At 48.7% G+C, this 22500-nt stretch overlaps 1 protein-coding gene across 5 annotated transcripts in view; it reads left to right on the top strand.

Moving 5' to 3' along the window:
- Positions 1–287: 287 nt before the first annotated feature.
- The window catches only part of LOC149344153 (uncharacterized), a 50698-nt gene continuing 28485 nt past the window's right edge, over positions 288–22500 (top strand). For 4 of the 5 annotated variants that reach the window (XM_089546171.1, XM_089546172.1, XM_089546173.1 and 1 more), the window contains exons 1-6: positions 288–1033; positions 7653–7809; positions 10841–11583; positions 18000–18273; positions 18817–19229; positions 20262–20587. In XM_089546171.1, coding sequence (XP_089402297.1) covers positions 759–1033; positions 7653–7809; positions 10841–11583; positions 18000–18273; positions 18817–19229; positions 20262–20587 — 2188 coding nt within the window. In that variant the 5' untranslated portion in view covers positions 288–758. The remainder of the gene's footprint in view (positions 1034–7652; positions 7810–10840; positions 11584–17999; positions 18274–18816; positions 19230–20261; positions 20588–22500) is intronic. The other variant, XM_089546174.1, reaches the window with a different exon arrangement.

Genomic DNA, 22500 nt, shown 5'->3' on the forward strand with positions numbered 1-22500 from the left:
CCTTTTATTGGCGTCGTGTGTCGTCGCGTCTTCACTACTATGGCTTTTGCACACTGCGTTCGCGCGAAAGTCGTCTGCGCACACACGAACTTCGTTTTCGGAATGAAACGCCTTAGTACTGCCACTCTGTGTTCCCGAAAAACTACGACTGTGCCGCAACAAGTAGCTCACCGCCCCATGATGCTTTGAGCGTCCATGTTGGCTGAAGTGCAGCGCCGCCAGCTTTCCCTCTAGGTAGTAGTAAGAAACTCTATGTATGCGCCAGTCTATGAGGTGAACAACAACAACAACAAACCGCTCAGTTTAGTGAAATTTTCTTGTGGCATCTGGCAACCACGTGAATGGCGGTGCGCGTCTCGCGGTTTTCTCCGCTGCTTTTCCTGGCATGTTTTCGTGCATCTCTGGTGACATTTCTCTCTTTGTCCGTGTTTCTTGTGTGCTTTAAACTACACCTATGGATGGCCGTTGCCGCCTGCTTTCCTTGTCATCACGGTGATCACCTCAGTGTCTCACAAGTGATTTACGCGTAACAAGAGGAATGCGGCACTCGATTTCTAGCGCGCCGTGCTGGCTTACGTTTATCTCGATGCAAATAACCTAGTGCTGGAATACACGGGAGTTTTGTGCGCACACTTGTACTGGAGATCGTTCCACGACCTTTTTTTTTTTGGTGTCGATGTAACCCAGAGTGCAGTTGGTAGTAGCTTGTGAAGTTAGGGGATCCCTTCTGACTGCAGGAGAGACGACCGCGGTACAACATGCGTCAGCTAAAGGTGGGAGACACGTTCGATTCGTTTACGGAGTGGAAAAGTGCCCTGGAGGAGTTCTGCAAGGCGACCGACCAGGGCTTCAAAGTGCACGCGTCTAAATCGGTGAAGAGCTACAACAAGAAACTTGAGCAGAGCCGGCTTAAGTGCAAGACCAAGCTGCCGGCGCCGGAGGCCGTCGACGAGAAGTGGCAGTTCACCTATGTCCAGTATTGCTGCGTCTTATCGAGAGGCAAGAGCAAGGCCCGCGATGATCCCAACGGAAAGTGAGTCTCGTTCCCGCCTCTTAATCCGTGGAAGGTGTCAGTGCTCGAGGCCATTGCGTAACGCTGCCTCGCTTGTGTTTACGTGCGGCGTTCTCTTCCTTTCTCTTGTTGATTTGGTGCTGTGTGCCTTGTTCCTTGCGATCGGAATTCTTCACGGCTTTTGCTGATGGCCCGTCTCACTTGCACTTCACAGTGACTGCTGTGTTCTGTCTTGTTCAGTGCTGGGAAGTGTTGTCTCTACGGACCCAATTTGCTGTTTTGCCTGGACCGGCTTGCTTTGAGATGCTGTTTGTCATCATTTAGCACTGTTTTACGCATCCCGCATAAACATATTGGTTGCAAGCCACCAACCAAAAAACTTACGTTTAACAGTTCCACATTCTGTACGTCTCTCTGGTCGTCGAAACCAAAATATCAGAGCATACTTGACTCAATACATCAGATCTCTGTCATCATTACAGTTAAAAATTTTTTCACCCAAATAATGTATGCAGGCCTCAAGAAAGCTAATTAGTTTTGTAATGCAAAACACCAAGTGTTAATTTTTTACATACCTGTAAAAAACTATGAAGCGTTAAAAGTACAGGAAAATATCTGTAGCAGCAGTTCAGCCACCATAGCCGTTCACAAGGAAAGTAGTAAAATCCCGATCGAGAATGGTGTCAGACAAGGAGACATGATCCCTCCAGTACCATTCACTGCATGTTTACAGGAGGTATTCAGAGGCCTGGATTGGGAAGAGCTCAGGGTACAAGTTAATGGAGAATACCTTAGCAATCTGCGATTGCTGATGACGTTGCCTTGTTGAGAACTACTCTCTCACACGGGCAGTTTCAATGCCCATTGAGTCGGTGGACATCAAACTCAGTGGGGATCGACCAGTGCGACATAGCGGTTTTTAATGATCATTCAACTCTATGGGCATTCACTCAACAGAGGTCTGCAAATGGCCATTAAAATCTCAACTACAGTGCCTAGAATATACTGGCTAGTGTGCCGAGCACTGGCAGCTCTCCACGAGAACAGGGGGCACCGTTTCCAGTAATACTATTTTGGAACTAAGAAAAGGAATTAAAAGGAAAAGTGTCCCAGCCCGTGCCACTAAGTATAACAGGCTTTGTTGCCAATGGCTGCCAATAGACACCAATTGAGGGCGCTGCTCACAGAGTGTGTGTGTCACTAACAGACGCTCTCTCTTAGCAGAGAATATCGCTTAACCCAGCAGCCGGCTACATGTGTATAATTTCTTTCCTTCTTGTCATCTTTGGGATGAATCTCATATGTTAGGTGCGTGCATATTGGCACATTGATTCCTCATTCGATTGTCGCATAGCAAGAATGTCCAAGGTAAAGCAGCCTTGTTATAAACGGAGTTGATTTATATCACTGTGCTGTGACAGTGTGCGTTGCAGTGTGACATCAGAGAAGGAGTTGTAGTTGCTCTACTGTGATGCATATATTGTGAGTTGATATGTAGTCTAATATGATTCACACTAAAAATAGAGATAACAAATCCGCAGCCGTGTCTTTCATGTTGAAGGCACAGCATGCTCAGTCTTTAGCATACTCTCAGTCGGAAGTGCACCTCTGTGGCACCTGCTGGCAGTCAATGCTCCCTTTGCTGCCTCGGTGCTCTTGGTCAGTACACTGGCCACTATATTCTATAGACCCTACTCACTATCAGATTTGGTGGGTGGCAGGAGCCTCCTGTGTGGCAACCCTGCACCCCTGCCGCCATGTTGTTGCGAGGTTCGAAACTAAAATCTCCAACGGAGGGATGCTGGCGACCCCAAAAGATGCTGCAGAGAGGGAGGTGGGGAAGGGGCAGCACATCCCACTTCTCTGTTAGGTGTGTCAAATGGCGTTGACAAAAAGTCCAATTCGCCATGCCTTGGGTTGGGGGGTCATTGTCAGATTTGAGGGACAAGAGGATTGTCTTGCCCATGCGGCCGCGACACAGTGCGACTGCTGTCTTGTTGCATGCCATGGTTGCATGCATATGCGCGCCATGTAATTGACGTCATGTGAATAAGCCCTATTTACTGCATCTTAGCATTCATTGAAATTGAAAACAGCCCTGCACTCAGCATGCGTTGAAAAACGAAGATTTTGAATTTTTGAAACGACCAAAAAAATACAAACTTTTAGATTACATTAAGTAATTCATGAACTAACTTTTAATCTGTGTCAAAATGACAGCTCCACAGCTGTCTGATGGTCTGGTATAAACAAACCAACGCTGGGTTTGTTGTGAAGCGTGCTGCTGCATTTCACTCGTTTTCACCTCTTAGCACACTTTGCGGTAATATGACCAAGACACGCCCCACAGCTATGAATGCGACAGAAACGGTCACTGATCTCTGGAAGCTTCACTGGCGAGAAATGAATGCCTCCGCAACGAAGGTGGCATCGTTGCCCATCGTCACCCCAGCATCACTGTTTGTCGGTTGTGCCGAGCTGGGAAGTACATGAATACCTTTTCTGGATAAACTTTCATTTAAAAGTACCACTTACTCCAGTATTCCGGTCATTTTATTCTACTTCACTTGATGTTTTTACTCAGTGTTGCTACCCCCAGTGCCATCTGTTGGATCTCATACTAACTACTCAATAGTTATCGGAATTTGTCATGTGGCAGCAGTGCATCTGGGTGGTAAAAACTGGAAAATTGGTATTTGAGAAAAAAGAATAGCACAGTAACTGTCTCACATCTCGGTGGACACCCAAGCCGCACCGCAAGGAAGCGATAAAGGAGGGTGTGAAAGAACACAGGAAGGAAGTGGTGCTATAGTGGAGGGCTCCAGAAATAATTTCGACCACCTGGGGATCTTTAACGGGCACTGACATCGCACAGCACGTGGGCGCCTTTTGCGTTTCGCCTCCATCGCAATGTGGCCGCCGCAGTTGTGTTTGAACCCAGGAACTCCAACTCATTAGCAGAGCGCCCTAACTACTGACCCACCGCGATGGGTGGCCCTCAAAATCTTTGTTGGCCATTGACTCAGGATTGCCCGTGTGACTGGGGCATAATGCAGGGGCTGAATTGCAAAGTGTAATCGAAAGCCTAGAAAGCAGAAACATGAATTCTGTACATTTTGCATTCCTGGTAATAATATTGTAACGTGGCGGCCAGCCGAAGAATGAGGCGTGATGAACCATGAACAAGAGATGATTTAATGGCCGCTGGCCTAGCGCGAGTGCTCCGTCCCGCGCCACTGCCAGCTTCGTCTTTGTCACACTACCCGGGGCCACCGAGCGATCGTCCCGATCGGTGATGAACAGACGTGCGAAATGGCGATGGTCTTGAGTGAAGGGTTGAACAGTATGCAGAAGATGGTGCAGTGCTGGCCGCCACGATGAGAAAGATGAAAGAATGAGTCCCGGTCCATGAAGCATCCGGGCCGTAGGGTGCCAGGAGCTGACGGCCGAGGTCCTTGGACGCACCGAACGGCAAGGGCAGGGGGACGGTGTCCTCAATTGTGGGCAGGGTCTTGGGTCGTTCGGGTCTTTGGTCGGTTGGGTCTTGGGTTGTTCGGGTCTTGTGGTCCGGGGACGTGGCTGGGGTGAGTGGCGAGGTCAGTTCAGGTCGGGCGGGCTGGGGCACGGCCGTACGGGGCGGACCAGGTACTCACGGCCAACGTTCATGGCAGGCGCAGGACACCGAAGCTCCGTGACCAGGATGGCGATGAAGGGACCCCAGCACCTCACATCAAATGTAACGTGACAGCCAGCCGAAGAATGAGGCGTGATGAACGATGAACAAGAGATGATTTAATGGCCGCTGGCCTAGCGCGAGCGCCCCGTCCCGCGCCACTGCCAGCTTCGTCTTTGTCACAGTATCATGCCATACCATATCAAGCTCTCAGGTTTCATCCCAGCCACGGCAGCCGTACTTCGATGGAGGTGAAATACAAAAACACGTGTGTGCTGTGTGATGTCAGCACATGTCAAAGAACCCCAAGTGTTCTAAATTAATCCGGAGCCCTCCACTATGGCATTCCTCATATCTCAGGTGGCTCTTCAGGATGTCAAACCCCACAATTTGCAGTGTACAATTTCCATGCCATATCTTATTATGCCATAACATGTATGGCATGGCATTGTATTACCAAGAATTCAGAGTGCTCTCCATCTGATAGATTTCTCTCCAGCTCTGTATTTTACCTAATGTACTGAACGTGGAGCACCCTTCCAGAACAAGGTTGTAGTCCAGCACAGATGCTAGGCACAGCATTGCCAGAAAGATGTTTGAAAGATACTACGACCAAGGGAACAAGACGCACCAATAAAAAATTACATTGTAAAAGGTGGCCCATGGCTTCTCTTGCATAGTCTAGCCAAAGCATGCTATATGCTCTTCATGCCCAGTCATTGCTTCCGAGAATGAAGAACACCAGCTGTCATATCTAGTTTTTGAACTCTCCACCAGAGAGTACCACAGAGGAGTGCTTCCGGTGAGAGTTGTTCAAGTAGTGTTACCTCCTGGGCTGCAGCTTTTTCATGTAGTCATGGAGTTGAAAAATGTTACATTCAAACAGTAGCTTGGAATCTTTCCCACAAGCACACTACATTTATGTGCAGTCCCCGCCAGTGTTCGTGCACTTTCGCCATCTGTTGAGTAGTCTGCGTAATTTCACAGAGGAATGAGGGCAGCTGTTTACTACATCAACAGCACCATGCACCTTACACTTTGTACCCGGTGCTATCGGACTTTGGCTGTTTTCTGGGAGGAAGCACCATCTGAAGGGTGCACTCTTCATGCCTTGATAGAGAAGCCGCAAATACAGCAACACCGGTGACTTGGGAGTATATCATCATGTGATGTTGTTCTTGGGGAGAAGACATTCTGAGCTTTAATTTTAATACAACATCTTTCAGTTCCATTACTTACAGTCAAGTTGCCCATTAGGCAAAACTTATTGAGCACGCCTTGTATAACAGCACTGCAATCCCGAAGACGCAATTTCCCAAGAAGAACAGTGCTGTAACCAGTGCATAAAATGCTGCTAGGAAAATACTTTTATGCCACATGTCCGCGCCGCAGGTTGCTATTGCTCGTGCCTTCAGCATCTCAAGTGCATACAACACACTTCGGCGACAACTCAGGTTTCCAGACCTGCCTGTTTTATTCTTCGGAATGCACAGCTGTGCTCACCACAGTTGAGTACCATTCGAAAAAAGTGCAAGCACTGCGTGGCCTTAGCAGATGGAAGTGCATTCCCGATAACACATTATGACATCATGCACATGGAGGTGCTGCAAGGCCGTGAGGCTGGGCAGTGATGGAGGGAACATTTCACACAGGCTTCCAAATCGTGTGGCTGCGTTGCAGCTCTTTTTGTGGTACTGACTTTGCTTGGCTGTGTGATGGTCTTGTTATTGCTATTGCATTGCTGGTGCTATGACTAAAATCAGATGCAACCCAAAAATTCTGCTGCAGCTGCCCCTCAAAGGGGGCCCACCAACCACTGGTGTGGACGGACTGTTATGACGTCACACCTGCTAGTGTAACATCGCAGGTTGCTGGCAGATGCAAGTGGGATTAACCACGATGTAATGACATTTGTTGGCACCATTGGCTGAAGGGCTTCCCTTGAGGGCATTGGCCGCTGCGTTCTTGAGTTGCGTCTGATTATAGACACCAATATGTCAGTTGGTATTGTGCAGTTGTTGTGCCCCTGTCAAGCATGCAAAATAAAGTGCACTTGCAAGGAGTGTGCTTCATTCGCTTGAGTGCACTTTACTCTATGCAGTGCTAAAGGGGAAAGCAGAGTGCACTCGTAGATACGAAAATATCAGCTGGCAAAAAAGAAAGTTTATCGAAATGGTGATCTCTAAGCGTAACCTTCAGAATTATGTTCGTTTAGAGCAGTAGAGCACATAAAGATGAACATAACTTAATTTTTAACCATGACTGCATTAAATTTGTTTTATGGTAATGGTGTAGCTAGTAGAGTTCCTAGCACATTCAGAATCTGGACAACAAACAACATGGTGAACTACAGCACATATTTGTGATGTGTTTTGCTGGTTACTATCATAAAACCATTGCACAAGTAAATATATTTAATAGCTAATATCAACTTGTTACACACTTTTTATGTATTGCATTTTATGCCCAAAACAGCCCAGCCTTTGATGCTATGTAGTCGGTCCTCAAAATGTGTTCTGTGAATGCCTCAGTGGACACTTCGGTGAGTGCACTTATGTTACGCCGTTTAGATGTAACAGTTTTAGCAAGTCACGATCTTAATAAGTCCACTTTCCTTTGTGCTTTTGACGGAAGTAATAATTTGAAGCAGAACTTGTAGGAAATAATTGGCAGTAAATGATGCTTCTCACGCCAGCTCTCTCCAAGCTGTAGAAGCTCTGAGCTGGGCCATGCAGTCACTGGCCACTCTGTTGATGTTCTTTCAGTCAAAGAAGAGGAAGTAGTGACCAGCATTCAAGTATAATTTAGTATTCAAGTCCTTCAGGTACCCGCCTCAATCATTGTGCCATTGTGTCCAGATTCTACAGCTTGATTGAGGGATCTGTGGATGAAGGACACGCAGTGTCTTTGAGAAATGGGCCTCTTCAGCACTGATGGCGGTCTGTTGCATGCGTGCTTGCCGCACAGGGTGGCATACAAGAAGTGCAATGCAGCCATGGGCATCAAGTACGACAAACAGATGGACAAGCTGGTGCTCATCAAGATGAGCCTGGAGCACAATCACTCGGATCCACCCGATCCTCCCGACACAAGCGCCATTGACAGCACCAATGACCTCTCACAGGTATGCACACAATTTGTTCCCTTAAGCCGCAAGCGAAGCAAATCCATGGGCTGGTGCAGTAATTCTCTGGGGTGCCAACGGCGGTGCTCGGCATGCAGTAATCCGCCTGGACGGGTCAAACTTTCAGGACACGGCCGCGCAGCGGCTTCGGCGTACAAGTGTGGAGGAGTGAGCGCAGTGGGGAGAAATGAAAAAGTTATTTTCTTCCTCCATGGAGTGGAGCCACAGGCCGGTTGAGCAGTGAGCGGGCGGGATTGCTTCAGCGACCTACTGTTGCGTAACTTGGCGTGTATCTGTTGCGAGTTGCGCAGGCTCCTTGAGTAGTGGCTTCTGCTATGTGTTCTGTCCTTGCACAGTCTCAACTTTGTTAAAACAGCATAGGGTGGATGGTGGGATATGACAAGCCAGCGATCATTGCTTCCAGTCGCCGCGGGAAGACAAGTTCTTGTTGAAGCTTGTCAGACCTCTGGTACGGGGCGACTGCATATCTTGTGGATGTCCAGTGACTCTAAGGTAGAGGGAGAGATGGTTGCTGGGAAAAGCAAGGTGCGGCAACCGTCTCTCTCTCTACCTTACTCATTGGACATCGACTAAATGCGAGGTCGCCCTGTGCCAGAAGCATATATGACGAGCTTCAACTGTCTCACCTTGGAGTGGCTATTATTTTTCTATCTTTTGGGTCGCCCCGCCCTACTGAATATCTCGCCTTGGGTGCGCACTTCAACCCCACTGCAAAGGAAGGCTGCATGGGTTATCAGGGAGGGGAAAAAAAGAAAAATTGGCGTTTATTTCATGCTGTGCAATGCGCTGAGCTCGGTGAAAGCTGTAGTGTTCTTGTATGTGGTGCTTGCTTTGCTCTGCAACGTTACGCCCATGTAGTCCTCGCCCTAGCTTCCTCAGAGAATTTCCTTTCCGCCAGTCTCCTTGGTTCTGTTTGCCCATGCCATCCCAGCGTGCGCTGCAGGGAGTGCATCACTTGCGTTGTCCCACTGTCCTTCGCGGATGCTTCGCGATGCCTCTTTTGAGACCCCTTCCTAGTCTTTCACAGACCCTCACCCGCAGTGCCGAGGGCGGCTGCGCATAGCAGCTGTGCGGACACAGACCACGACAATGCTTTCAGAGGACTTAGTACAAACAGCTGTCGCTGTCAGCAATGCAGATGAACACCTTATAATAAACTCTAACACATCTCCAACCAAAAACTTTAATTTGAAACACAACATTTTGGAGCCGTCTCGGCTCCTTCAGGGGGGACTGGGGGCAGTAGCTGGCATCTAAGTATGCATGGAGGGGAGCAGGAGGTCAAAAGAACGAAAGCTGTGATGAGAAAGGCACGGGGGAGGGGGTTAGAGCTTAAAGATGCTAGCTACTACCCCCTTAAAGACACCTAAAGATGCTAGCTACTGCCCCCAGTCACCCCTGAAGAAGGAGCCAAGCTCTGAAACATTGGGTTTCAGTTTAAAGTTCTTGGTTGGAAATGTGTTCGAGTTTATTATAAATCTTCAAACTGAACCAGACAGGCAAATCCGTCAAAATGTTTAGTTCTCAGATTAACACGGGGCACGCCTTATGTGAACTCATTACAGTGCTACCTAAACACGAAAGGAGTAAAAAGCGAGTAAGCTGACCTCTAGCACACTCCCTTTATGGGGCAGGGTATGCTGCCCAAGACCTTAGGTAGATTTCCATCACTAACTGTGCCATACTTGCGGGTGGAAAACATGCGAAGTTCTAGCATCTAGTCACGAAGATTCTAACCCAGGTTTCGACCTCCTCTGTTTGCTGACCTCAAGACTTCTGGTGCCACGTTTAAAAGCCTCATCCCATATCTGTCGGCATCGTGTTACTATGCTTTGCGGTGTGAATATGCCTCCGTTGCCAAGAGTACCATATTTTCCGGTGTATAAGACGCGGTTTTTTGTCAAAAATCTTGCTGGTGCGTCCTATACAAGGGGGCGTCTTATATGCGAATTTTTCGTTTTTCGTTCGTTTGGCTTCTCGCCATGGTCAGAACAAGCCAAGCCGGTGTTCTTTTTTAGTCTTTCTTTGCACTTCGCAACCGTGTACGTATTACGTCTGTGTTGGTGACTTCGGCGTGTGTTTTCCACTACCTACACCTGTCGTGCTCGGTCTTACTACAGTATGCCACCGAAGTTGCGCAAGAGCTACACCGCAAAGTTCAAATTATCTGCAGTGGAGTATGCTACCGAAAACGGAAATCAGGCTGCGGGCCTACGGAGCTACGGAGCTTTTATGCGATCAGATGAGTCCATCCATGGTTCATTTCGCGATGGTCGAGCAAGCGTGTTTAATTAACCCTCACTAGACTAAGTGGGTAAATTGGGGTGCGTGTTATACACAGGTGCGTCTTATATACCAACTTTTTCAACGAGAGCCTTCATATATGGCGGGTGCGTCTTATACACCGGAAAATACGGTAAGCATTCCGTATGTTTAGTGATCGAAATCTGCTCCGGAACTTGGGCAGCTTACCCTGCCCCTGATAGGAAGTGTGGTAAATGACAGCTACTCTCTTTTTACTCCCATGTTAGACGTATTCATGTTTAGTGTGTGGATTGGAGCTGCGGGTGTGAGGCGAGGCTTTCTGTACCCGCGTGGTTGGCACGCGAACGTGTCGGCTCGTGCTGTTAGCTTCCTCCCACTGCAGCGAGTTCAAAGGTACAAAGCCCACGTGTCTTAACTGACCGGCACATGAGTTCAGTGCTCCTTCTATCTTTCTGTCTTGCTGTGTTTGTTCCGTTGCATCATTTAGATTTATTAAGTCGTCATACTCATGTGCACGACGGATGTCCCTGAGAGGATTTGGTTAGGGACGGCGTGAAGGATGTGGGAGAGGATTACAGTGTCTGTGGGTGATGCTGTTGTTAATCTGCTCTGCTTGCCGTTGTTTGGCGGAGGGTGTATACTGCGATTAACCAACCTGTTAGCAGCAGTTCTGTTTACTCTTCCACTGAACTGAAAGTGTGCCAGAGAACGCCGTTCCAATGACCGTCCTGTGCCGTGCCTGCAGGAGGGCCTGACGGCCCTGCAGGACGCCAGTCTCGGCGACATGGACGCCGATGGCGATGGGGAGGCCAACCTCGAGGCAGACGGCGAGGCCGGCGGGGAGGCGGAATCAAGCTCTAGTGACGACAGCGACGAAGACGAGGACGGCATGGACCCACTGCACGCAGGCGTGGGCGAGGAGTTCCGGGCACTGAGCGTGCGCCACGCCCGACAGCTGCAGCTCACGCTGGGTGGCGGCGGAGGCAGCAACGGCGGCGCCACGGACAGCTCGCTGCGCGAGGCCACCGAGATCGCTTCGCTGCTGCGCGAGCTGGAGAAGCTTGAAGAGGCGGATGCCGACGCGACCGTCTCAGTCATCGTGGGTGCCAGCGACGCGGTGACGGCCGTCTTCTTCCAGACGGGCGCCATGCGCCGATCCCTGCGGCAGTTCCCTGAGCTGCTGCTCTTCGACAGCGGCTACGCATTCGCCTCCATGGCGACAGGGCCTGGTGGCCGGCCCCGCTTCTCGCTGGCCTCGTGGAGCGGCCATGATGCCGCAGGCCTGGGCTGCCCGTTCGCCTTCGCGCTCGTCATGCGGCCCGTGCGGCTCGTGGTGGGCCTGCTGATGAGTGTCTTCACGCAGGCCAACCCCGTGGCGTCGCAGGTGCGCCTCTTGCTGCTGGGCAAGGAGCAGCTGAAGCTGCAGGGGCTGCGCAACTTCTTCGACCAGGCGAGCACCACCCTGCTGTGCCACTACCACGTCATTCGGTGAGCATCTGGGGGAAGTCCTCTGGGACTGGGCAGTCTCACGTGCTGCCACTCCAGCTCAGACATTTGGCTGCATGCTGGGATGGAATCTGCTCGCCTGTTGCCAAACTCCGAAATGAGCGCTTATGATAGGCACAGGACATGCAGGCTAATTTGTGCCAAACATGTATTGCACTGGCATTTATTGTGCAAAATGAGCATGCAAATTTTTGCATGCTCACTCCTCTCACCATTCCCTGTCATAATATTAGAAGTAGGGGTTGGGCTTTTCGGTTTTTATTTTTTCGGAAGTCGACGGAATTTTTCCACTGTTTATTTCAAAACCGTGTTTCTTGTTTTCTTATTTTTTTTTTGCCATTAGTATTTCCTACGGATGAATTACCATTTTTTTTTTTTTCATTGGCATAATGTGGTATTCCTATGCGGCCAAAAGTAACTTCCGAGTTTAACTTGGCTTTTTGTCTTTTGGAAACATTCATTTTACCTGTAATTGAGCAAAAATGGTCATTAATTGCTGGTAAAGCACGATAGCTGTTCTTGGAGAGGGAAATGATATCATCAATAAAGAAGTAATGGACAAAGGATAAGTCCATGCCCAAAAGGTAGTTCGCCTTACAACTGAAGTGAACACTGGCATTCTTCATTCCAACAAACCTTACAGCTGTGGCTGGCACTTCCTGGACTTCATTTTACCTCTTGCGACAATTTCATCCTGCAACTCACCGAAACTTCAAGAAGTAAGAATTACATGCAGCATTATGATACGTGGTTGGGAGAGCAAATCGCTCTTATTCAATCCGTGCCCAATGTGTAGTTCACACTCAGGGAAGGTTATTGCCAGAGGGCCCAAACACTGAGCACCTCACAGCTTCCGTCATGATTTTCAATACTACCACTTCGTTATATACCCATGTTTGTCCTCGTCCAAACGCATGGCAAAGTTTCGAGAACAAATGATATGTGGCAGGGTAATATGTTTTCATGAACTCGCTGCTTCCACAGCCTCCACAGCGTTACCTGCAATGTATGAAACTAAGCATAGCTAGAATGGCTGGGCATTAAGTGGCCTATGTTTTACGTCAGTGACGGAACTGCGCGTGACTGTCGTGGTAGCCCGAACAATGCACTTTTTCGTGACACGTATGCATGCACAGTGTCGATTGTCCTTCATGCAGTGAAGAGACTTGGCTAACCAAGTAACTACGCTAAACGGGTGATGACAGTGAACAACACTACACAGACAGATGACATTCGGTGTTGAGCTGGAGTCTCTCAGTCTACAGAGGTGTGTAAAGTAGCGCTACTGAGTCAAAAGGTACACCCTCTCACAACAGCCCTGGCTTCTGCACTTAGTTAATTTCCTCCTTTGACTGAGTACAACTTCTGTTCAATGGCAAGCTTATAGCTGTGGCATATACCTGTCAGAGATTTACTGAGCTTATTTCGGTTAAAACCGAAGTTTGAAAATTGAATTCAGTGCACTTTTGTCTTTTTTTTTAATTTAAACCAAATAGTCCAACCTCCAATTAGTATAAGCCATGCTGCAGGTCACCTTAGGAAAACTGATTTTAATTAATTCGCTTGATTAGTACAGCTCTTAGTGAGGCTAAATATTCTGCATTTGCTTTGGTTGCATTCTCCCTGCTTTCTCAATGCGTATCAACATCCCTGCGAAAACAAAAAGGCAGCCGTGCTACTGCATTCTGCACTCACTCACTGCAGCTTAATGTCTCACTGTGATGCTTTTTTTCACCCATAAAATTTGCCATTCATTGCGCATGCAGCCAGTCGACAGCAGTCTCCTTACTTTCCACTGGGTTACGTTTACCTGGGGGGGGGGTCAGTTCGCGGGTCATTGCTATTTAAAGGATTGCCCAACTTCTCGAGGCTTCTTCGGTGCTGCCTTTATTGCTGCATGCATCGTCGTTTGCGAGCAGTTTGTGTACTTCCACAGATGACTGGATTGGGCGAGTTTTTCATGTCTGCAGTAGGTGCTTCATCTCCTGTATGGACATAGACAGAAGTAGACAAAGTACTCTTGTGTATTTCAATTGCATTGACTCCTGACCTCACATACAGGTATGACCAATAGGGGTATATGTATATTCAAAATTTCGAATAAGAATCAAATGTTTTATATTCAGTTCATATTCTTCGAGAAATTCATATTAGCAAATTCCTGCATATTTGCAAGCACTCATATACCGTGCAGACTTTCATAAGTTCGACCATGGAGAAAACCACAATACCTGGACACATTATCCGACAATCAAGTTTAAAGTGTCAGGAAAACAATACAAATGCACCCTCTTCACTTTCTTCTTCAGTGTTTATTACAAGAACCGATCTGATTCGGCTGCTATGACCTCTTGTGAAATTCCGCAAGTGGGCTTTCCCAAATATTACACACCTGAAGGGAACAAGGTGGCTGTCCACTAGCTTCGAACAATCAGAGAGAAAGCGCGTGTTTTTTCTTTGATCCTTCCATAATGTGTTACGTACTTACTTAACGCCCAAACCCATGGAATTTGTCCTGTCGCCTTCATGACTCTCCTAGCATGAGCTCCACCATCGTGTTTAGGTCAACTATGATATGTGGGAAAGGCCACTTGTGAAACTCTGCATGAGGCTCCTGAAGGGGCATGTCAAAGTGTGGCAGCAGGGCGAGCGACCGTGTAAAAATCTTGCCTGTTGCATGGCGCATTGCAACCCGCACACCACTTAATTGCGCTTAACGGCAAGTGTGACGGCGATAGGAGAGCCCCTGTCAACAGGCCATAAAAATAGCCTGGCCGCATAGTTTCGGTAGTAGCAGTCTCCATAGTGTAGTATAGCATAGTATAGCATAGTAGCAGTCTCCCCGTTCACCCGCCCATGAGCTTACCACTCACTCATGTCTGTATTGTTCTTCCATTCCAACACACTGAAACTGTGGGCTAGTGACAGGCTGTTCAGTGTTCGTGCCAGGGCATAGGGTTGAGTACCATGGAGCGAAGGCTTCAACGTGTATTCGCAATTTCAGCAATCTCCTTATTTTTTTTTACTTCGGGGGCGCGGGTCATTTTATAAACCGTCCTTCGGATAAGGGGGGTAATCGGATAATTACTTCAGATATGGGAGAGGTTTTACTGGCTATCAAGTTACTTTAGTTGCCAGTCATGCATCATTTCATGGATTTCATTTTGCATGACCACATTACATGTTGCATACTGTTATGTCTAACCAAGTAGTATACATTTACGTGCACATCATGTTTTTGTATGTGGTGCTGAGTCAGTCTAGTTTTTATTTCAGCTACAAAAACCTCACACTGTTTTGAGAAAAAAAAATTATGAGGGTAACAACATTTGCCTGTTCATCTTTTTCTGGAATATTTTTTTCTTACTGAACAGATATTTGATATTCGGAGCCATTTTTTTCTTTATACTCGTATTCAATTCGTATTAGAAAATTTCAATATTTGCACACCCCTAATGACCACATGAGTGGTACTCTCAATCCCACACTTACCGGAGCTTCCTATTTTCATTAGGCAACACATGAGTGGAGTTCAGCATACTTTGTTTGCTTCTCTTCGTGTGTTGCTGTGGCTGAGTGCTGGTGACCGTATTTGTGAGTGTGACAGCATGCAAGAGTAATGGTGCCTTGAAAATAATTTTGCTGGTAGTAAATGAATGAATGGCTTGCAGTTAGAAGATTTTTATATTCAGTCATGTGAGTTTTTAAACGCCCACTACTTTTTCTAATACAACTTGTAACAACAAGAAAGGTCGCTTTCGCTACTACCAGTGTATCGTGGCACTACGGCCATAATACTGCTGTAACACAGAGGGTTGTGTGACACACGGGTTGACATCTGGTGAGGTAACCTTACAAACCTCGAGTGTTATCTTAGTCAAGGCATCAGTTATTTGAAACATCAGGCACAGCTCTTGTCAACAGAGCAGGGGCAAAGCACGAGGAGTATGCATTGTGCAGTGTTCCTTGCTGGCCAAGTACTATAAGTGATGAATGAAATGGGAACAAGGTAACTGAAGTGTCAACACAAAATCACCAACATATTAGCTCCAGGTAAGGTCGATTAAAAGAATGTCTTGCTGGACAAGTTGGTAACTGTTCATTTTTGGTTACAGGTGCAAAAAAAGACACAACGCAAGGCAGAAAGGCGGGACGAAGTGCTTCGTCCCATCTTTCTGCCTTGCACTGTGTCTTTTTTCGCGCCTGTAACCAAAGGTAAGGTAGATTAACACTTCTGAAGAACAATCTTTAGCCTTTGAACTGAAATTACCCATCGCCAGCATTGATGTCGCCCTGGCTAAGAACTTCTAATTTTGCTGTTTGCGATTCAATTGTCTTGTTCATATTTCATTTGTTGCTGATGGTACAACCACTGCTGTTCAGCAAAATCTTAATGTGAATTTCTCGGGGGTTTAAAAAAATATTAACATCATAAACTGAGCAAAACTGATGTCTTGGTAGTGCGGAAAAGACGCGTATGCAAATTTATTTATGGCTGTAGTGAATTCCAGGTTCTCAGTGCTTGAAAAGCTGGACACACAATCACGTACATATAAATTCAAGCTGACGCAATAGTTAAAATGATTCCTCCTAGTGTTCACAGTTCTGTACTGCACAGCTGGTGGTTGAATTGTTCTCTATGCTCGGGCGGCATGGTCACACATAGAGCACACTTTGTCTCTCGGAGCTTGCCTTGCTGCCGCTAAAATCTCAAGCCTGCCGTGGCTTACTGCCCGTGGTGGTTGCGACTGTCGCATTCATACCCCTCATAGTGGTGCAGGAATCTGTTGGGTTCAGCCAGGAATCTGCGCACTGTGCGCAATGCGCTTTGGCCATGGAATTTTACGAATTCATGTCGTGACAACATTCAGATCAGCTGTGGTTGTATCGCCGGAATTCTGCTGCTGCTCGATTGGTTAAGCACTGTGCAAGACAAGTGCATTTCATATATTTGGTCCGTACTGGTGTTTAATATGATGTTTCAGTTTTTCTAATAAAAAAAAATTAAACTGACTTTGTAGTTCATTCACTCGAAGCATTCATCTTCCCTCATTTCACCTAGTTCACTGGTTTAAATTGGCAACATCTCAGTTGTTCTAATCTCACTGTTGATCCAAAGTCGCTGGTTCAGTTCCAGCTGCGGTGGCCATATAAATGCATAAGCACTAATTCAGTGGGTACCAACCCCGAGCAGCAGCATCCGTTATCTGCTCCCTTGTCTGTTTGCAGCTGGCCTAGGGCTAGCGCTCCTTCCTGCGGCACTGCCCGCTCGTCGTTGTCTTCTCAGTCGCACAAGTGTGTGCTTTCGCACTGATTCGAATGTAGTGAACATTCTGTGTAGTTTTTTTGATGGAGGTCAGGTACGAGTAGTGCTCAAGTGCTGTGCACGTTGCCAGCGCATGTTGAAGAACCCAAGACAGTCTAAATTAATCCAGAGCCCTTCACTACGGCCTCCCTCATAGCCCCCATGTCACTTGCACGGCGGCCAGTCGGAGAAGCTGAGAGGGGGAAGTGCTGTCTGAGCATAGTGTCGGGAGGTGGGTTAAGAGAGTGGTAAACTTTTACATTTTTTGCTCATGCAAAAGAGAAAAATAATACAAGCACTGAAGGCAAAATATGTTGGGGAAAGATGGTTTTTGCGTGGCCTGTTTTCCCCAAACCTGCTCACTGACAAAGGAATCAGTTCCCATTTTTTAAGCGTACTTGCAGTACAGACCTTAAAGGTGTTGACCTCTAAGGTGTTGACCTCCAAGGTGTTGACCTCCAAGGTGTTGATATGTTGAAATGAGTGTGGCTTGTGGTACATGTGTACTTTAATGATGAGGGGAAGTCCATGGAAGCAATAGCCAGCCAGCAGAGAACTGCTAGCCGGCCCATGTTTCCAGAAAAGATGCCTAGAAGTAGAAGCGTGGAAAATGCCTTTTTCTTTTTTTGCATTAACCCTTTTATGGTCATGGCATGCGACCCACTAAGGAAATACTAGCAACAGCAGCACTGCGGAGGCGCCCACTTAGCTGAGCGTGCAGCATGATGTGTGGCAAAAAGCACAGTCACCTGTGGTCCTTCGGTACAGCAGATTCTTCACGAATGTCGACAATCAAATTGGTAATGAGAAATGCAGGTGTAGTACATGCACCCAGTTTTCAGAAAGGTGACGCACTTGTGAATCTGCACCATTTTGTGACCCACCCTGCACGTGGATGTGTCCTTGCCAGTAATACGAGTAACTCTCACAAGATGATGCGGCAGCTATTGCTGGCCACGCATTCCTGTGTTTCAACTCCGAGTGCAAAGAGCCTTCTGGTGCTTAAAATTTCTGTTCTCATTGATTGCTGCTGTTTGACTGGTTGTAGAAGAATGCTTATTTATCGACCCGCTCACTCCCCATGTGCGTCCAGCTCGCTGCTGAACAAGATGGACCAGCTGAAGATGCCGGCCCCTGAGCAGGAGCGCGTGTGCCGCACGCTGCGTGCCATGCTGGCCTGCCTGCACGAGCGCACCTACATGGACAACCTGCGCCGCCTGGAGATGGGCGAGGGGCGCTTTGCTCGCCACTTCCGCCGGGTGTGGCACGAGCAGCGAGACCTGTGGGCGGGCTTCCGCCGCTCCGGACTCGTGCCATGGTGCGCTGGTGTTAATGACCGCATCGAAGCCCTGGTACAGTTCCAACAGGTGTGCCTTCTTCCTGTGATATCGTCACTGATAGTTTGATGTGCTTGCGTGCCCGTAGATAAACTTCTCTTCTGTTTCTATCTCTGTCGGAGTCTTTGATATTGCTCTGCCAACTATAATGCGAAGGCAAGATAACTGATGCTGATTAAGGGTAACAGACTGAATTCCAAGAGAAGGCAAGCATAGCAGGGGGTGGCAGAAAGTTAGGTGGGCAGATTAGATGAAGTTTGCGGAGATAAAGTGGCCTCAGCTGACACAGGACACGGTTGATTGGAGAGATATGGTACAGTCCTTTCTCCTTCAATGGGCATACATAGTCATGCTACTGCTACTGCTGCTGAGGATGATGATGACAACCACAAGGAGTGAAGAGATCTCCACTTGAGTGGATGCCAGGATGAGGGGTTGTTGCACTATTACACACAAACTGAGCGAATGAACACAGGTGTAGTAGGACTGGTATGGGTCCGCACTTTGACTCGGGTCTAAATTCAGATGGCGGCGCAATGACTTGCTAAGGAGCATGGTGGTTATTCTTCGCAGGCGGTGTGCAGCCAGTCACGCAGCCTGTGTGAGGCCGTGTGCAACCTGGCGTATGGGGCGCACGGCGTCCTGGCGCAGACCACCACGCAGGCCATGCTGGGAGAGATCCGCGAGTACCACGTCCAGCTGCTGGACTACGAGGCCCGCCTGATTGCTGCCTGCTGCGACTACGCGGCCGTCCATGTGCTCGTGCAGATCCGCATCTCGCGCTCGCACAAGTTCTCCGTGCTGGCCTCCGGCTCACAGCTGGTGGTCAACTCGATCGCCGGCAAGGGCACGCTGCCACCGAGCGGCTTCAGCTGCGACTGCGCCTTCCGACAGGCCTACCGGCTGCCCTGCGCACATGCCTTCGTCGTGGCGCATGCGCAGAACGTCGAGATCCCGCTCGACGAGGTGCACCAGCGGTGGCGCAGGTTGGCATTGTTCCCCCTTCACTGCACCGCGAGAGGCAAGCATGTAGGCAGCTGTGTATGCAAGGCGTAATTGCACAGGTGACTCTGAAGCATTTCTTTGTTTGATTGACTGTCTGCCCGACTTAAAAGCCTCACTTTCACAGCGGGAGCTGTTTATGGGACACCTTCCGCCGCTCGCCAGGCTTAGCTCTTCCCCGCAATCAGGTGACCATTTGTGCATGCAGCTCGGCTGTCCTTGTTGTCACCGGTTGTGAAGCACGTTCTTAAGACGCAGCTGGCTATGCTTAGAAATGCCGGTCTCCGTGCGCCTGTGCAGGGGTTGTGAATAATTGACAGGGAATGCACGGTAGCAACCTTACACTGCATGGACAACTGGACAGTGCTGTCAAGGAGTAAAGAAAGGAGAATAGTGTAGGATGAGAATAGAGAGTAATAGCATAGTCCAATCTGCTTCCGGGGAGCGCCACTGCGCGTGCACAGGTTGCTCTAAGGGCGCCAGATGCCGGCATGCTATATGCACACGCCTGTCAAGTCGGAACCAGTCAGCACGTCTGCACTGGTGGCGCGTGGATCGCGCTGTGCTTTAACTTTTTTTGCCTCAAAAACACTGCGGTAGCACATGTGGGCCGCAGTGCCTGCAAGCCCATTGCCATGAGTTCATATCGTAATGATTTAAAAGGATGGCAGCACTGGCGCTGGTTGGCCTTCTTTGCCGGCACCCTCACCGTGAGTTGGTGACATTGTCGCAGCACAATGCGACGGCATGCCACGTGGTGCTGCCCCCGATGGCTGTTGACACATTTGTGTCAACCATTGTGTTGCCATTTGTGTCAAGTGCATGCGTACCTCCATTACGTGCTTACACACATGGCAAGCATGATATCTTGCTTATCAAACAAGTGAGCACTGTTCAGCAGCACTGTCGTAGTGGGCCAGAAGATCGCGTGAGCAGTGAGAAAACCGACGACTTGTGATTACTTGGAGCAGCAGAAGCGCTCTGGCATTTGAAATGCACTGTTTTCTGCCCACCAGGTGTGGCCCATTCCCCATCGACCTGACAGCGGGTGGCGGCGGCGGTGGCACGGGCGAGGATGGCGAGTCGTGGTCGTCCGAGGGTCAGCGCGAGTACCAGGAGCGCATGTCTCATGCGCGTGACCTGTCCGAGGCGCTGTGCTCAGTGGCAGCGCACAGCGCGCCCGATGGCTGGCAGCACATGCGGACCGTGCTGGCACAGCTGTACCGCACCTGGGCCAGGGACCCCGGGGCCCGTGTCAGCCTGGCGCTGGAGGACGGCACGCCCCTGCCCACCAGCCCACCGGCGACACCCGTGGCTCTGCCCGTGCTGCCACGGCTCGGTGGTGAGTGCTGCGGGGCTTCTTTCCTGAGACCCCTTGGCAGCCTCTGTGCGTTTGTGATGTGTGCTCTGCTGCTAATTTTTTAACAGCGCAAGAAGACGACGTTTACACACACAACAACACGAGTGCTGACTTTCAACTGAAAATTTATTAACACAAAAGACATTTATACATAATCCCGCCAAACAAACGCACAAAAAAACCTACTTAACTTATCTTAAACATCCGGCAACGGCTTCTCCAGAAGGGCAAATTCACTGTTTATCAATGACAATGACGTACGGTTTATCAATGACAATGACGGTTTAGCGACACACGCAGAACCCCCCTTATCAATGTGAATTTAAACCGTGAAACCGTGAATTTGCCCTTCTGGAGAAGCCGTTGCCGGATGTTTAAGATAAGTTAAGTAGGTTTTTTTTGTGTGTTTGTTTGGCGGGATTGTGTATAAATGTCGTTTGTGTTAATAAATTTTCAGTTGAAAGTCAGCGCTCGTGTTGTTGTGTGTGTAAACGTCATCGTCTTTTCGCGCTGTTAAAAAATGGATAACCACCAACTTGCCCAGCTTTCTGTTCTGCTGCTAGGTGGGACCAAAAGGTTTGGGTGCCTATGCATTAACTAGCAAGCACCCGCAAATGCCATCTTGTAGAGTAGCAGCCCCTCTCTGGCCACGTATTCCCATTTTCCCTCTACCAGTAGACGTACAGTCTTTGTCAAAGGTAACCAGGCTGCATGGTTTGCTTCTCATTCGTATAACAGAGCCCTCACGGCTTCCCTAAAGATCAAAAAGTCCTTTGAAGGTGTGGACAGGGGTTCTTCTTACCATACAGACATTTCAGAGCTTGAGGGCTGTCATAATAGCTTTAATATACGACTGAGAAGAAATACGTGCAGTCTGGTTACTTTTGACAAAGACTGTACCTGTCTGTCGCTCATGTTCGCGTTTAATCATGCAACCTAGATGGCCTTGCATACTGACTGGGGTTTGCTGCTTGCTGGCACTTAACCCCGTTTGCACATTTCTAAGTTGTGAGGTTTTATAGGGGAGATAAATGCGTTCTCCCCGCTTAACCGCAGCTAACTCGGTTCAAAACCGCGCAGACCCCACCCCGTGGTCACGAGCGCTACCGAGCACACGGCGACCACGGCGGGCCTTGCTCTGTGGGAACAAAGGAACGACACACTGGCTGAAACAAACACAGCATTTATTGCTATAACAACAATAACGCCAGCTAGCAACAAAATACTCTGAGGAATCGAGGATGTCCGACTCACCAGCATGGTAGGGCAGGGGAAAAACTCCGAGATCGGACAGGACGAGCTGAGGGGAACATGTTTCCACATGAGGTCGTCCGCCGGCGAAGAGCGGAGCGGTACGCGAAACGTCCGCGTGCTTTCCCGGTCCCAAGGAGAAGAGAACCGGCTATCCCCTGCGCGCGCGCGGCAAAACGCCATTCGTGGCGCTGGTGTCGCTGCAACGCGAGCGCCCTCCCCTGTTAGTTAAAGTAACACAACTAAGGAGAGTGCCTTGCAGGGGAGCTAACCACAGAGAACTAGTGCGTTGCTGGAAAGCGAATGCAGGGGACGAAGGCGTCCCCGCAAAGTTTACTTTAAATGTGTAGGTGCAAGAAGTGGTCTAAGGCCCACAGCTGTATTGCACACCAGGTCTGCACCAACACACATGCTAGTGTTGTGCATGCTAGTATTGTCGTTGGCTTGGTTTATGAAAGTTTTTCTTTGTACAAAACGTTTCCATGTAAATGTGCGTGTTTGACTTCTTGGCATTTAAAAAGAGAACCAATAGCTTTATTGCACAGAACAGGGCTTTGTGAACATGCTGACATCATAAATTGTGCACTCTCTCCTTAATTATTTCATAACCTGAGAATGGCCTATCGACGGTGTTAATTGTTATT

This window comes from Amblyomma mixtum, chromosome 5 (genome assembly GCF_055824585.1).
Source record: "Amblyomma mixtum isolate Tamu chromosome 5, ASM5582458v1, whole genome shotgun sequence".
Taxonomy (NCBI): domain Eukaryota; kingdom Metazoa; phylum Arthropoda; class Arachnida; order Ixodida; family Ixodidae; genus Amblyomma; species Amblyomma mixtum.